This window comes from Schistocerca cancellata, chromosome 12 (assembly GCF_023864275.1).
Source record: "Schistocerca cancellata isolate TAMUIC-IGC-003103 chromosome 12, iqSchCanc2.1, whole genome shotgun sequence".
Lineage (NCBI taxonomy): Eukaryota > Metazoa > Arthropoda > Insecta > Orthoptera > Acrididae > Schistocerca > Schistocerca cancellata.
The window spans coordinates 47,652,947-47,668,659 of record NC_064637.1 but is presented as its reverse complement, the minus strand read 5'-3'; the positions used below and the strand labels follow the sequence as shown (position 1 = coordinate 47,668,659).

The window sequence follows — 15,713 nt, the reverse complement described above, 5'->3', positions numbered from 1 at the left end:
CTTTAAATGAAACAACAAGTTTACTGTTGCCAGTCGCCGTTTTTATTATTTCCACGACGTGTTTCAAAGGTTTCAACCTCCATCATCGGCTGGATTAACATTAGTTAATATGACATTTGTGTGTGTGTGTGTGTGTGTGTGTGTGTGTTGTGTTGTGTTACGATTTTTTGGAGGAACTTGTGGCACTGCCTTGAGCGGTCACAGGTTCCTTTCGCTGTCGTAACACATCACATGTATACTGTCAGTTTGGACAGTATACAGGGTTATTACAAATGATTGAAGCGATTTCACAGCTCTACAATAACTTTATTATTTGAGATATTTTCACAATGCTTTGCACACACATACAAAAACTCAAAAAGGTTTTTAGGCATTCACAAATGTTCGATATGTGCCCCTTTAGTGATTCGGCAGACATCAAGCCGATAATCAAGTTCCTCCCACACTTGACGCAGCATGTACCCATCAATGATTTCGAAAGCATCGTTGATGCGAGCTTACAGTTCTGGCACGTTTCTTGGTAGAGGAGGTTTAAACACTGAATCTTTCACATAACCCCACAGAAAGAAATCGCATGGGGTTAAGTCGGGAGAGCGTGGAGGCCATGACATGAATTGCTGATCACGATCTCCACCACGACCGATTCATCGGTTTTCCAATCTCCTGTTTAAGAAATGCCGAACATCGTGATGGAAGTGCGGTGGAGCACCATCCTGTTGAAAGATGAAGTCGGCGCTGTCGGTCTCCAGTTGTGGCATGAGCCAATTTTCCAGCAAGTCCAGATACACGTGTCGTGTAACGTTTTTTTCGCAGAAGAAAAAGGGGCCGTAAACTTTAAACCGTGAGATTGCACAAAACACGTTAACTTTTGGTGAATTGCGAATTTGCTGCACGAATGCGTGAGGATTCTCTACCGCCCAGATTCGCACATTGTGTCTGTTCACTTCACCATTAAGAAAAAATGTAGCTTCATCACTGAAAACAAGTTTCGCACTGAACGCATCCTCTTCCATGAGCTGTCGCAACCGCGCCGAAAATTCAAAGCGTTTGACTTTGCCATCGGGTGTCAGGGCTTGTAGCAATTGTAAACGGTAAGGCTTATGATTTAGCCTTTTCCGTAAGATTTTCCAAACCGTCGGCTGTGGTACGTTTAGCTCCCTGCTTGCTTTATTCGTCGACTTCCGCGGGCTACGCGTGAAACTTGCCCGCACGCGTTCAACCATTTCTTCGCTCACTGCAGGCCGACCCGTTGATTTCCCCTTACAGAGGCATCCAGAAGCTTTAAACTGCGCATACCATCTCCGAATGGAGTTAGCAGTTGGTGGATCTTTGTTGAACTTCGTCCTGAAGTGTCGTTGCGCTGTTATGACTGACTGATGTGAGTGCATTTCAAGCACGACATACGCTTTCTCGGCTCCTGTCGCCATTTTGTCTCACTGCGCTCTCGAGCGCTCTGGCGGCAGAAACCTGAAGTGCGGCTTCAGCCGAACAAAACTTTATGAGGTTTTCTATGTATCTGTAGTGTGTCGTGACCATATGTCAATGAATGGAGCTACAGTGAATTTATGAAATCACTTCAATCATTTGTAATAGCCCTGTACATGTGATGTTTTACGACAGCGAAAGGAACCCGTGACAGCTGGAGGCAGTGCCACAAGTTCCTCCAAATAATCGTAACACAACACACACACACACACACACACACACACACATAAATGTCATATTAACTAATGTTAATCCAGCCGATGATGGAGGTTGAAACCTTTGAAACACGTCGTGGAAATAATAAAAACGGTGTCTGGCAACAGTAAACTTGTTGTTTCATTTAATGTCAATAACAATCACGGTAAAGCCTAACCTAAATGTTCGCATTTAAACTGAACGATTCTCTTCAGTCGTCGTTGGTCCCCTACTTGCAGGATCTTTTTCCGGCCGCAGCGATGTCGGAGATCTGATGTTCTCTGGATTCCTGATATTCACGGTACACTCGTGAAATGGTCGTACGGGAAAATTCCCACATCGCTACCTCGGAGATGCTGTGTCCCATCACTCGTGCGCCGACTATAGCACCACGTTCAAGCTCACTTAACCTTTGATAACCTGCCATTGTAGCAGCAGTAACCGGTCTAACAACTGCGCCAGGCACTTGTTGTCTTGTATAGGCGTTGCCGACCGCAGCGCCGTATTCTGCCTATTCACATATCTCTGTATTTGAATAAGCATGCCTATACCAGTTTCTTTATCGCTTCAGTGTATACCATACCGGTATTGAGAACAGGATAAAAATTTTGGAGGAATTATTTTTCAGTACTGCCTCTTCTGTGCCTTCACAAGCTGTAACGGTAATTTTGCTCACAGGTTTCTAATTGGGGGTAAGAGTGACGCCACAAACGAGGGGTTTTAACTCCGTCCGCTCTGAACGTGTTACGAAGCTCAGACAGGGTTGGTTGGGAGTTTGTGATGTTGAGTGCCTTCTTGCCAGGTGTTTTGGTAGACCTGGCTGCTGACTGTTGTGAGGTGAGAGGTCAGCTAGCCCTGTGTGTTGCAGGGGCTGCCTCAACGGGCTGCGCGCGGCCGGCGACGGCTGGTCTACGTCCGCGTCGTCGATGCTGCCAGAGGTGAGTACCTGGTTGGCTTGCTACTGCTCTCATCTGTTCGACTTGATCCGCCGCTGTAAATGTTGACATTCCGGGATGCAGCGCCATATTTTATCCCTGGAAGTGCCATTTTGTGTAGCTGTTAGTGAAAACCCGTCTTCGTACCTAGGTTCTTGCTTGAAACTTTAAGATGTGTTGCGAATTGTGCGCCGATTTTCAATGGTTTCCTGCATTAGAAAACTGCCCACACACCCTTGCACGACTTCGGCTGTGTTGAGGTAACATGGAAGCAGAGTCTGTGTGCAGTGTCTGCCCTGTGCTGAGAATTGTTTTCTGTGGTGCAGACAGAGTAACAGCTTCGTCAGTAGTGCAGCAATGGCACCTGTCAAGCAATAGTTGTGCAGCGAGAGCACTTGTATAGCAATATCAGCACACGTAGCCACTGGCGATGCCTTAATAAACCAAGCCGAAAGGCGTCTGGCAAAACAAATACTGCATTTGTTCAGTTCCTTACAGGCAGCCCTAACCTAAACATCATTAATATATAATTTTTTGAATGATTTCGTGATGCCTTCAGCTGCCATTCTCTTTATTTCATGTCCGATTGTACGATTCCGGCCTTAGGTCATTTTCAAGTATTTTGTGGATGACAACTTTGTTTGCGTGGCCATCCTCAGCAGGAAGTATGTATGTAAATATTTATTTTGCAAATCTTCCTGCTGCTAGTTACTTTATTTATCCCATATCCGCTTCGCCTTCTCCTGTTCTAAGGCATCGTCAGTGGGATGATTTACTGGTCTGCTTTTCCTCACATCTGGTATGGAGGTCGCACTACCACTTTTATCACTGCAATATATTCACGTCTTTGTGTTCTCGCCATCCACACACTGTTCACCATGTTTCTCACTCTTTTTTGTGGTGGACTATCGTTCTTTTGTCACTCGATAGAACTATTTCGTCGTACACTTCTTTTCGCAGCGTAAATATTGCGACTCCCTATATGTTGCAATCCAGACTCGTATTTTCACAGAATGAAGTGGTTCCTCATGAATACACAATGGATTTGAAATACTCCACATACGAGAATTTTGCGAGTTCGTGTACCCGGATAAATGAAACCACGCCTCATCAGTGAAAAACGTTTCATTTAGAATATCCTTTCCAGTTTGTTGAACGAAATGTTTGAACCATTGACAATAATGCAGTATCTTGCCATGATCAGTATTTTTCAGGTCTTGCACGACTCTCACTTTGTATGGGAAAAATTGGAACTTTTCCCATACAAAGTTCCAATTTTTTCCTTACAGCTGTTCAAATGGTTCAAATGGCTCTGAGCACTATGGGACTCAACATCTTAGGTCATAAGTTGGTTGGTTTGAGGAAGGAGACCAGACAGCGTGGTCATCGGTCTCATCGGATTAGGGAAGGATTGGGAAGGAAGTCGGCCGTGCCCTTTCAGAGGAACCATCCCGGCATTTGCCTGGAGTGATTTAGGAAAATCACGGAAAACCTAAATCAGGATGGCCGGACGCGGGATTGAACCGTCGTCCTCCCGAATGCGAGTCCAGTGTCTAACCACTGCGCCACCCCGCTCGGTTAGGTCATAAGTCCCCTAGAACTTAGAACTACTTAAACCTAACTAACCTAAGGACATCACACACACCCATGCCCGAGGCAGGATTCGAACCTGCGACCGTAGCAGTCCCGCGGTTCCGGACTGCAGCGCCAGAACCGCACGGCCACCGCGGCCGGCCCTTACAGCTGTGTGAGCTGTTTCGACACTAATATCAATTTCGTGGGCGAGCTTTCTTACTGACTTGTTCGGACTCGTAGTTTATCCTCAGACAAAATGCTAGGACGACCACTTCTCGATGCATCTGTCACTGAAGCCGTACTTCGAAATTTGTTATTCAAATCTCGCACAGTATCGCGATGTGGGAGTGTTGTCGCCGAGAAAACTGAATTAAATGTCTGACGAACTGAAACTGTGTATTTACCGCCAGCTTTGAACACTTGGTAAGCATTTTAACAGTGACAAAAACGAAACGAACGAACAAAGGAACTAAACTTAGACGTTCGCGTCAACACGTAACGACACACACCAACGATACTACTGACGCTGGCTGGGATAAACGAAACAGTGGAATGTTGGGAGAGTCCACTTGAAGGGAAGTAACCCACGCAGGCGAAAAATCGTACGGCACCCGCGGCTAACAAATTTACGCCAATGCGGAGAGACTTTTTGAACACCCCATAGTTGATGAAAGTTTATGCTATGGAGAGGGCCTTTTTATATCTCCCAGTTAGGAATTTATTTGCAGCGTATTATTGGATACAGTTCCGTTCTTAAGCGCAGGACCGGGGTAAACCACCCGAAAACCCGGGCCAGGATTTGCCCGTACGCCAGAGTGACTTTGTAGAAAGGAGTTTTGAAGCCTGTTGTGCGGCTGCCTGTAGAAGAGCAGGTGGCGCCTGCAGCGGTGCCGCTCGACTGACCCGCCACGCCGCGGTGCTCCGCGGGTTGCCCGCTTGCCAGGCGCTCCCCTCATTACGGGGAGCGCTATGTAGTTGGGACCTGCTAGAGAGTGCAGTAATTGTGAAGCCGAGCGCATGATCGTTTGCAGCGCTCGCTTCGTGCCGGCATTGATTTCACGGCGTGCGCTGCGCCTCACTGGGGGTAATTATCTGTACTCTGGCTTTCTGCCACTCGTATCGGAGATGAAAGTCCCCAAAGAGCATTTTCCATGAAATATGGGAGGGAAACGTTAACCTGCAATTATTCCTGCTTAACATCAGAGGCACTGGTCGAAATAACGGAAACGATCATTCTTATCAGTCACTCACAGAATTTGTAGGTATCGCAATATGTCTAGTATTCGTCATGTCGGTCATAGTCCTCATTACATCACACTCTTAACAATAGTACGTAAAAGATACCTTGCCGACACCCGTAAAGAACATTGGCTCAAATGGCTCTGAACACTATGGGACTTAACATCTGACGTCATCAGTCTCCTAGAACTTAGAACTACTTAAACCTAACTAACCTAAGGACATCACACACATCCATGCCCGAGGCAGCATTCGAACCTGCGACCGTAGCGGTCGCGCGGTTCCAGACTGAAGCGCCTAGAACCGCTCGGCCACACCGGCCGGCAAAGAACATTGCAGTAATAATTAGCACTCGTGATGGCTATGGAGGAAACGCGCTACAGTGAATAATAAGAACATTGGAGCCTGGACAATCTCTAAGAGGAAGCGAGTAAATATGGATAAATATTTGGGCCTTCATCCGTCGCATTGGGGAGGAGAGGAGGGGGAGGGGAAGGAAGAACATCACATTTGACAGCATGACGTCGCGATGGCGAAGGTCGACCACTCCCAGGTCGATTATTTGTAATTAAGAAAGCCATCATAGTAGCAGTAGTGACAGTGAATTATTCTTGATGGAGACTAGAGATGGGCAAACTCGTTCGTCCTTGGGAACTAGTTCACTGCTGATCGTTCTTTTTTGGGAACCGTTCATTTTTACCCGTTCACCGTTCATTTGTGCTTGGTATATGATTGTTATGAAAAACTGAAAACTAGTAGTGTAGGTGACTGTAGGATGCAGGGCACCAAGAGGGGGCACTTGCCTCCCCCCTGGAGTATAGAGTTTTTATTCATTACAGAATTCTTACACACTTTTAGAAGTAATTTCTGTGATTCTGCAGAACCTCTCGTTTAGCCAACTGTAGCGTTGTGTGGCTGATCGCAGGGAAATAATGTAGGGTGGCGCACGGAAAACCGGCCCCGAGTACAGACTAGTGTTGCCCGTTACGAGCACATACGACAAACAGACAAACATGTAATAATTAGGCATGAAGAAATAACGAGGTAATGCAAACAACAATTGCGAGAGAGCTGGAGAAGAGAACATGAAAATCTCACGCGACGCGCATGGGCTATAGCTCATGTAGTCTTGTAAACCTGTTGGAGGCTGTTTCCCAACTTAATAAACCACAAGTGTCTTGTATAAAATTCTTCGTGAGTTCGTAGGCCAAGTAGAGACTTTATGGAAGCATAAAATAAAATGTGGTTTTCTCATACTTGCGTCACACGCTTAGTAAAAATTAGATTTCTATGCTGCATTATTTAAGTTAATGCAGCAATAATAATAATAATTAAGTTTGCAGTAATAAAGTTCTTGGTTTGAAAGCTTCTTCTGAACAAATGTTTTTGAGATAATAAGTAAATACGATTTTATGGCAATCTATGTCTTTTCAAATACAGAGGCACCGCTTTTCCTACTGAGCCAAAATGACCCACAACCTATCTTTTTTTTCTTCAAAGAAACCAGACTAGCAGGTAATGCAAATTGGAAACAATCAAACTTAAAAATAATTAGAGCCTTCCAAAATGTAGTGTTACGTATATGACAGATGCACGAAAATCGTTTTATATGAATTTTGTTACACTAAAAATTAAGAAAATTATTGAAAGCTAGCTGCTAAATCAAGTCGATGAAACCAAAAGTATATGAATAACAAAAAAAACTGCCTTGTTATAAGTATGTCTTCTGCTGTTCATCGATATAATGAAGTGAGCTGATATGCCCTTTTGTTACCTGAAGAGACGTACCTATTACATACAAAAAAATTTTTTGTGATTTACGTAACTATAAAATACTTTTTGATTACCGGTCGTGGACGGTGAAAGCCGGAACCAAGTGCAAAAACAGTTTGGAACGCATGTAAAACGGGCGAGCGCAGTGAACGAAACGAACAACTGGATACTGAACTAACTAGGAGCAGTCGGCAGTGGAACTGAGCCAGGTGGTCATGCAAAGAACGACGAGTGCGGCCGAGGGAGGCCGAGACAGACGAGCACGCGACCGAGGCTGGAACGAGAACTGCCGAAGTGACCGCCGCGACCGAAGTGAACTATGAACCGGTCGTTCCTTGGAATTCGTTCCTCGGTCCTTGCGTTCATCTTGGTGAACTGCTCCTTTGCACCCGTTCGTTCGCGAACTACCCATCTCTAATGGAGACCACGAAGGTGACGACAAAAGACTTTGAAGTTTTATGTGGTGTCACCGCCAGACACCACACTTGCTAGGTGGTAGCCTTTAAATCGGCCGCGGTCCGTTAGTATACGTCGGACCCGCGTGTCGCCACTATCAGTGATAGCAGACCGAGCGCCGCCACACGGCAGGTCTAGAGACACTTCCTAGCACTCGCCCCAGTTGTACAGCCGACTTTGCTAGCGATGGTTCACTGACAAATTACGCTCTCATTTGCCGAGACGATAGTTAGCATAGCTTTCAGCTACGTCATTTGCTACGACCTAGCAAGGTGCCATTACCAGTTACTATTGATGCTGTAAAACATGTACCGTCAAGAGCGATGTTCACCTATTATAGATTAAAGTTAAGTATTCCAGCAGCTACGTACGTTTTTTGCTAGTATAAATTCCTTGTCCTGTTCCAGACCTCACGCCAGCCTGCGTGTGCTTAAACGCGTGCCTTTCGGCTTCCTCATAGTGGATTGGCTGTCTTGCCAATCCACAACATTTTACTCTAATTTGGCTCGGCAAGAAAAGGAGAACGTTTTGCGCATGGGAGTCATGGAGTCATCGCTAGTTAGTTTTTCCAGTTATATGGGAACGTTTATAGCGACCCATGGAGAATACTTTGAAGGCGAATGTAATTATTTTAGTAGCGTGTTTTGAGAAACGATAACTTTCAAGGCCGGTAATGTCACAGTTATTACGAGAGTAACTCCGAAAGAAATGCACCTTTTTGAAACTAGTTTATTTTTCGTACCTTTCATATTTTTTGCAGTATGTTCAGAATATAATGTAACTTTTCCACATAATCTCCGCCCCTTAGCCGGCATGGAACAAAGGCCTGTACAGGTGCACGGTTGAAGTGAGGGTGAGCACGCTTCAGCCACTGTTCAGCAACCTTTACAAGGCAGTCTTCATCTTCAAATCTCGTTCCACGAAGTGATTCCTTCAGCTTAGCGAGGAGGTGGAAGTAACACGGTGTCAGGTGTGGACTGTACTGTGGCTGTTCCATTGTTCTCTACCCGAGCTCTGAGGTCTTCGTGGTGGTTTTCTCACTATTGTCATGCAACATCAGAACATCGTGTTTCTGCCTATGTTGTCGAACACGGCACATTCGAGTGTGAAATCGTTTACGGGTCTCCACGTAAACGTGAAATTTGGTAGTGGTTTCGTATGGTATGGTGTCCAAAAGCGACATTCCCTCTGAATAATAAAAAAACCATAACGATCACTTTTCCTGCTGTCGACGAAGCTTTGAATTCCTTCTCCTTCGATGAGTCTGCACGATGCGATTCCATCGACTGCCGTTTCGTCTCCGTTTCAGAATGATGCGACCGGTTTTCATCCCCCTTCACAATTCTTACAAGTAACTCTTGCCCATCCTTCCATCCGAAGCTTGGTCTAGATATGAAAGCAGTGTGTATTTGCTCCGCTGCTGACTTGCTAGGCCTAACGCAGGTGCGGATTTTCTTTCAGGGTTTACTCTTTTAGCCTTTCAAGATCCCTCTTCTCCACAAGGCAGTGGTGTCCTCTTCTAATTACCTCCTATGAGTATCTAATTGATGAAGTCAAGATGCTATACGAGACGTCTTACAGCTGTGTGCAGATAGGCAACGGATGATCAGAATGGTTTGAAACAAAGAGGAGTGCCCAATATGAAAGCGGCCTCTCACCTCTCATGTTTGTAATAGTAATGGACAAGATCATAAAATCTATCAAGAAGATAGATAGCGAACCAAATGCTGTGGTTTCTGCTGATGATTTGATAGTATGGGGACAGACAGTAGCTGAAGCACAGTAGAAACTTAGTGATTGAAATAAAACATCAGAAATTTTGGAGTAAAAATAAGTAAAACAGAGACATTAGAAATGACCATCGACAGTCGAGGAACAACCACAAAGTCGGCCGGAGTGACCGAGCGGTTCTAGGCGCTTCAGTCTGGAACCGCGCGACCGCTACGGTCCCAGGTTCGAATCCTGCCTTGGGCATAGATGGGTGTGATGTCCTTATGTTAGTTAGATTTAAGTAAAGTCTAGTGAACACAAAATAAGCAGTCTTGCATATGCGGATGACTTAGTTGTGATGGCAGATTCGATTGAAAGTTTGCAAAGTAATTTTTCAGGGCTAGATCAGAAATGTAAGGACTATGGTATGAAGATTAGCATCTCCAAAACGAAAGTAATGTCAGTGGGAAATAAATATAAACGGATTGAGTGCCAAATAGGAGGAACAAAGTTAGAACAGGCGGACGGTTTCAAGTACTTAGGATGCATATTCGGCCGGCCGCGGTGGCCGTGCGGTTCTGGCGCTGCAGTCCGGAACCGCGAGGCTGCTACGGTCGCAGGTTCGAATCCTGCCTCGGGCGTGTGTGTGTGTGATGTCCTTAGGTTAGTTAGGTTTAAGTAGTTCTAAGTTCTAGGGGACTTATGAACTAAGATGTTGAGTCCCATAGTGCTCAGAGCCATTTGAACCATTTGATGCATATTCTCACAGGATGGCAACATAGCGAAAGAACTGGAAGCGAGGTGTAGCAAAGCTAATGCAGTGAGCGCTCAGCTACGATCTACTCTCTTCTGCAAGAAGGAAGTCAGTACCAAGACTAAGTTATCTGTGCACCGTTCAATCTTTCGACCAACTTTGTTGTATGGAAGCGAAAGCTGGGTGGATTCAGGTTACCTTATCAACAAGGTTGAGGTTACTGCTATGAAAGTAGCTAGGATGATTGCAGGCACTAGTAGATGGGAACAATGGCAAGAGGGTGTCCACAATGAGGAAATCAAAGAAAAACTGGGAATGAACTCTATAGATGTAGCAGTCAGGGCGAAGAGGCTTAGATGGTGGGGTCATGTTACACGCATGGGAGAAGCAAGGTTACCCAAGAGACTCATGGATTCAGCAGTAGAGGGTAGGAGGAGTCGGGGCAGACTGAGGAGAAGGTACCTGGATTCGGTTAAGAATGATTTTGAAATAATAGGTTTAACATCAGAAGAGGCACCAATGTTAGCACTGAATAGGGGATCATGGAGGAACTGTATATGGGGGACTATGCTCCAGACTGACCGCTGAAAGGCATAATGTCTTAAATGATGATGATGATGATGATGATAAGTCTAGGGGACTGATGACCTCAGATGTTAAGTCCCATACTGCTCAGAGCCATTTGAACAAACGCAAATATTTTTCAAGCGCCTAGGAAGCATGATCTCGAAAGACAATACCATTAAGCAGGAAATACTCAGCAGGACACAGAAAGCATCCACTTTTTACAGTCAAATCAGAAATCTTCTCTGGGATGTTAAAACGCCACGAAAAGCAAAAGCGACCATGTACCACACCTATTTCGTAGCAATACTAACATATGATTTTGATACGTGTACCCTAATAAACAAAGACCTCAGCAGAATTCCGGCAACAGAAATGAGATTCATGAGAACTATGAACCAAACAACCAGAAAGGACAAAATCGGGAATGAGGTGAATAGAAAAGTAGCTGGTATTGTGGTTGGTGTTAGCAGTGTCATAAAGAAACACAGGCTTCAGTGTTATGACCACATAATAGGAATGAACGGCGAAAGACCGAACAAAAAGTATTTCAACCTCAGCCTCGTAGGAAGAAGACCACTGGAAGACCAAGAAAACACTTAGTAGAGACTATGAGATCAGATGTGGAGGAGAAAAGATACGAATGGGAAGTTGTCGTGGAACAAATGTGTGAAGACAAAAGGAGATGGCTAGCTTTTGTATACCACCCCCGGCAAACTGGAGTTGGAAAATCTCGTTCTGTTCCAGAAGTGCGCTGACGCTGTGTTCCATGTTCCCATGTGGGCATCCGTCTACATTCTCGGAACCCACCTACAACAACTCTTTTTCAACTTCAGTTGTCTCAGCGACATTGCGTCCACTATCTTGCCGTTTGTCGACAGAAATCAGATTGTGACTAAGCTGCCCATTGTCAGCGGTCAATGAAAGGAAGTATGTGCTTGGGGGAACTGTTTAGGATCACAGTAACATGCTTCTTGGAGTTCAGATTCAACAAAATGGTAGGAGCTTTCGTGTCTACTTCTTGGCGTATTGCCTGTTGGTTTTTGCTTCGGGATCTTCGGCCGACGTTCGTTTATTTCAGATTTTGTTTCATGTATACACGCAAAAATACAGGACATTGTAACTTATAAGGAGAGACACAATTAATGTGGATAGATGCAGCAAATATTGCAAAAAAAAATTTAAAGGACATCGTATTCGCCGTTAACTCTAGAAACTATATATTTCAAGTGGTACTGCGAAAGATTGTGCTACAGCACATGTCAGACTTTAAACTCCTCCGACAGGTGTACTTGTCATCTTTAAAAATAGGCCTTTCGCTGTAGAAATACAATAACATCAGCTGACATACAGAGGTTCGCACGCGTCCGGTGTTACTATATTTCTACAGTGAAAAGACCTGTTTTTGACGATGAGATGTGTACATGTCAGAGGAGTTTAAAGTCCGACGTGTGCTGAAGCAAAATCTTTTGCAGTACCACTTGAAAATGGCCCGAAGGCCGAAACTTCGATTGTGAAATAAATAATTCCTACAGTTGACGGCAAATATGATATCCTTTAATAAATTCTAAATGACTGTAAACCCCAACTATGAGAAGTTAATTTGTTGGCAATTTATAACGGATTATTTGTTTCAGTTGCGGTTCCACCTAATAAAGGCGATTACAAGTTAAGATATGTTCTATTTTGTTACAGTCTAATGCATTACAGTGTTACACTGTATCAAAGCTGAAAAAGTCTGAAGATGTAACTGCATAGAGTGAGATTTTCACTCTGCAGCGGAGTGTGCGCTGATATGAAACTTCCTGACAGATTAAAATTGTGTGCCGGACCGTGACTCGAACTCGGGACCTTTGCCTTTCGCGAGCAAGTGCTGTACCAACTGAGCTACCCAAGCACGACTCACGCCCCGTCCTCACAGCTTTACTTCCGCCAGAACCTCGTCTTCTACCTTCCAAACTCTCCTGCGAACCTTGGAGAACTAGCACTCCTGAAAAAAAGGATATTGCGGAGACATGGCTTAGCCACAGCCTGGGCGATGTTTCCAGAATGAGATTTTCACTCTTCAGCGGAGTGTGCGCTGATATGAAACTTCCTGGAAGATTAAAACTGTGTGCCGGACCGACATTCGATCTCGGGACCTTTGCCTTTCGCGGGCAAGTGTTCTACCTTCTCGGTCCGGCACACAGTTTTAATCTGCCAGGAAGTTTCATGTAACTGCCTACATTAAATCACGACACAGTTTTAATCTGCCAGGAAGTTTCATGTAAGTGCCTACATTAAATCACGACTGCGACTGAAATTAAAAATCTGTGACATTTTTGTAAGGTGAAACTTCCTGGCAGATTAAAACTGTGTGTCGAACCCGGTACATTCGAGGATTGGTAGGTCGGGAAACTACGCAGGAGAAATTCTGTGAAGCTTGGAAGATAGGAGACGAAGTACTGGCAGAAGTAAAGCTGAGGGGACGGGGCGTGAGTCGTGCTTGGGTAGCTCAGTTGGTAGAGCACTTGCCCGTGAAAGGCAAAGGTCCCGAGTTCGAGTCTCGGTCCGGCACACAGTTTTAATCCGTCAGGAAGTTTCATATCAGCGCACACTCCGCTGCAGAGTGAAAATCTCATTCTGGAAACATCCCCCAGGCTGTGGCTAAGCCATGTCTCCGCAATATCCTTTCTTTCAGGAGTGCTTGTTCTGCATGGTTCGCAGGAGAGTTTCTGTAAGGTTTGGAAGGTAGGAGATGAGGTACTGGCGGAAGTAAAGCTGTGAGGACCGGGCGTGAGGCATGTTTGGGTAACTCAGTTGGTAGAGCACTTGCCCGCGAAAGGCAAAGGTCGCGAGTTCGAGTCTCGGTGCGGTACACACAGTTTTAGCCTGCCCGGAAGTTCCATATCAGCGCACATTCCGCTAACGAGTAAAAATTTCGTTCTGGAAACTTTGTAACACGCTCGCCGTCTCCTGCCAGTCTCTGAGTGGACAGTGTGTTCCATCCACAACGCGATCCGGCTCTGCACTTCGACGCTCCTGCCGCACAGTCTCGCTGGTAGCATACCAGGAAAGGAGAAGCGACGGAGCGGCGCAGGCCGCAAAACCTCAGAGGAAGTCGCGACCGCAATCTCTGCCCCGCAAAACCGCATCGGCGGACTCCTGCTGCGATTCGAGGAAACGGCTGGCTCTCCGCTTCTAAGGTTTCGGCAAGCAGCGCCGCTCAAGTGCCTACCGCTTCTCAAGGCGCTACTGGAATGTCAGGAGGCGGCAACACGCGAACTGGCGAGTCGCGCTGCGGTGGCTGCTATACTCTGCAAACCACTGTAAAGTGCCTGGCATACTAGTGAAGTGGCACTGCTTTGGAATTGCCAAATATGTGAGCGGACGATTTGGATGGGATTCGGTTAATGAGAAGGGGACATACAATTCAAGGTTTATTAAAAAAAAATGGTTCAAATGGCTCTGAGCACTATGCGACTTAACTTCTCAGGTCATCAGTCGCCTAGAACTTAGAACTACTTAAACCTAACTAACCTAAGGACATCACACACATCCATGCCCGAGGCAGGATTCGAACCTGCGACCGTAGCGGTCGCTCGGCTCCAGACTGTAGCGCCCAGAACCGCACGGCTACTCCGGCCGGCTCAAGGTTTATTTATTTATTTATTTATTTATTTTATTATTAATTGTAATAAATTACACTGTGGCTTACAAATTACAGTGACCCAAACAAATCAAGCTGCTTACAATATGAGGTAATAAACATGTTATATACCACAGGTAAACAGAGAAACTTCTAAACTGTTTACAATTTGATACATTAACAAATAATCGTTGTGCATTAAACTACATACTTTGACCTAATACAGTTAAATTTTATAATGTGAAGCACAAACGTATAATTTACAATTAAATTTGCGGTTCAAGTTACTCTTTCTTTAAAAGAGTGATAAAATTTTCAAAAGGTATCTCAGTTAAAAATGCCCTAAAATGCTTAACACAACAACACTTACATGACTAAATATATGTACGGCAAGGCCCAACATCAACAGCACAAAACACATTGAAACTTTCGCCAACATGGGCCGCTTGCCGGTCAAAACATGTTACGACTATAGCAGCGGGCAAACTTTCTTAGGTAATAACACAGGCCACCTAGCAATCTTACCAAAATCAGTTTAGACGAAGGAGTAAGAAGGGGGGGGGGGGCAAACACAAAAAATACCATACGCAAGTGCACTTGCCAAACCTACTACTAAAAATACAGTATAAAAAAGGCTCTCGATTAATGACAAATCCGGGATAGACCCGGCAATATTGCACCTCAGCGCTAGTAGCCGAAATAAGGTTGACAGATACCAAAGTCTGACATCATCTTAGGGCTAACTGGCACAACAAATAAATAAGAGTAAAAGAACAAGCAAATGCTAATGCCCAAGAATTTAAATAGGATTAAGTACAGGCGAGGCTAAAATCAATTGCTAGCACCTTGGACATCGTCTTAGGATTAATTGACACTACAAATAAATAAAGGTAGAAGAACAGACAAATGACAATGCCCAGCAACTTAAATAAAATAAGTAAGCACAAGGCTAAAAGCAATTTCTAGCAACTTAACAAGCACACATAAAAATATCAGACTGCTGCCACATCACAAACGGAATAGGCGCGCGCGCAGTCCCCAGCAAGCCGGAAAACCAGCAACACACACTCCAGCAACCGAGCCAGCCTGACCACAGTAATTTCAACTCAGAATCAGGGCGCGTGAGCACACCGGGTCCACGCAAAACACACACTGCCAAGTAATTCCCACCAACAGATACGGCTCCCCCCGGGCAGGAAAACGAGGGCGACGACCGGGTACACACCAGCAGAAAACTCGACACCTAGACTCCGACCAAAACGGAATCACGCAGAAAATATAAACAACAGCTGAAGTAAGGTGAAACGAACCCCGCCACGCGGACCGGACAGAGCAAACACACAGAAAGCCTGCCCTGCAGTCCTTACAACTCCTGGGTGCGGAAACCCTAGCTATATCG

At 45.2% G+C, this 15,713-nt stretch overlaps 1 protein-coding gene and 1 non-coding gene across 2 annotated transcripts in view; both read left to right on the top strand.

The window, feature by feature from the left end:
• The window catches only part of LOC126109440 (uncharacterized), an 841,290-nt gene that overhangs the window by 419,190 nt on the left and 406,387 nt on the right, over positions 1 to 15,713 (top strand). Inside the window, exon 4 of the mRNA XM_049914471.1 lies at positions 2,549 to 2,618. Within this exon, the coding sequence (XP_049770428.1) occupies positions 2,549 to 2,618 (70 nt within the window). The remainder of the gene's footprint in view (positions 1 to 2,548; positions 2,619 to 15,713) is intronic.
• Trnas-uga (transfer RNA serine (anticodon UGA)) lies at positions 13,169 to 13,243 on the top strand. Its single transcript has one exon. It is a non-coding gene; the product is annotated as a tRNA-Ser (tRNA).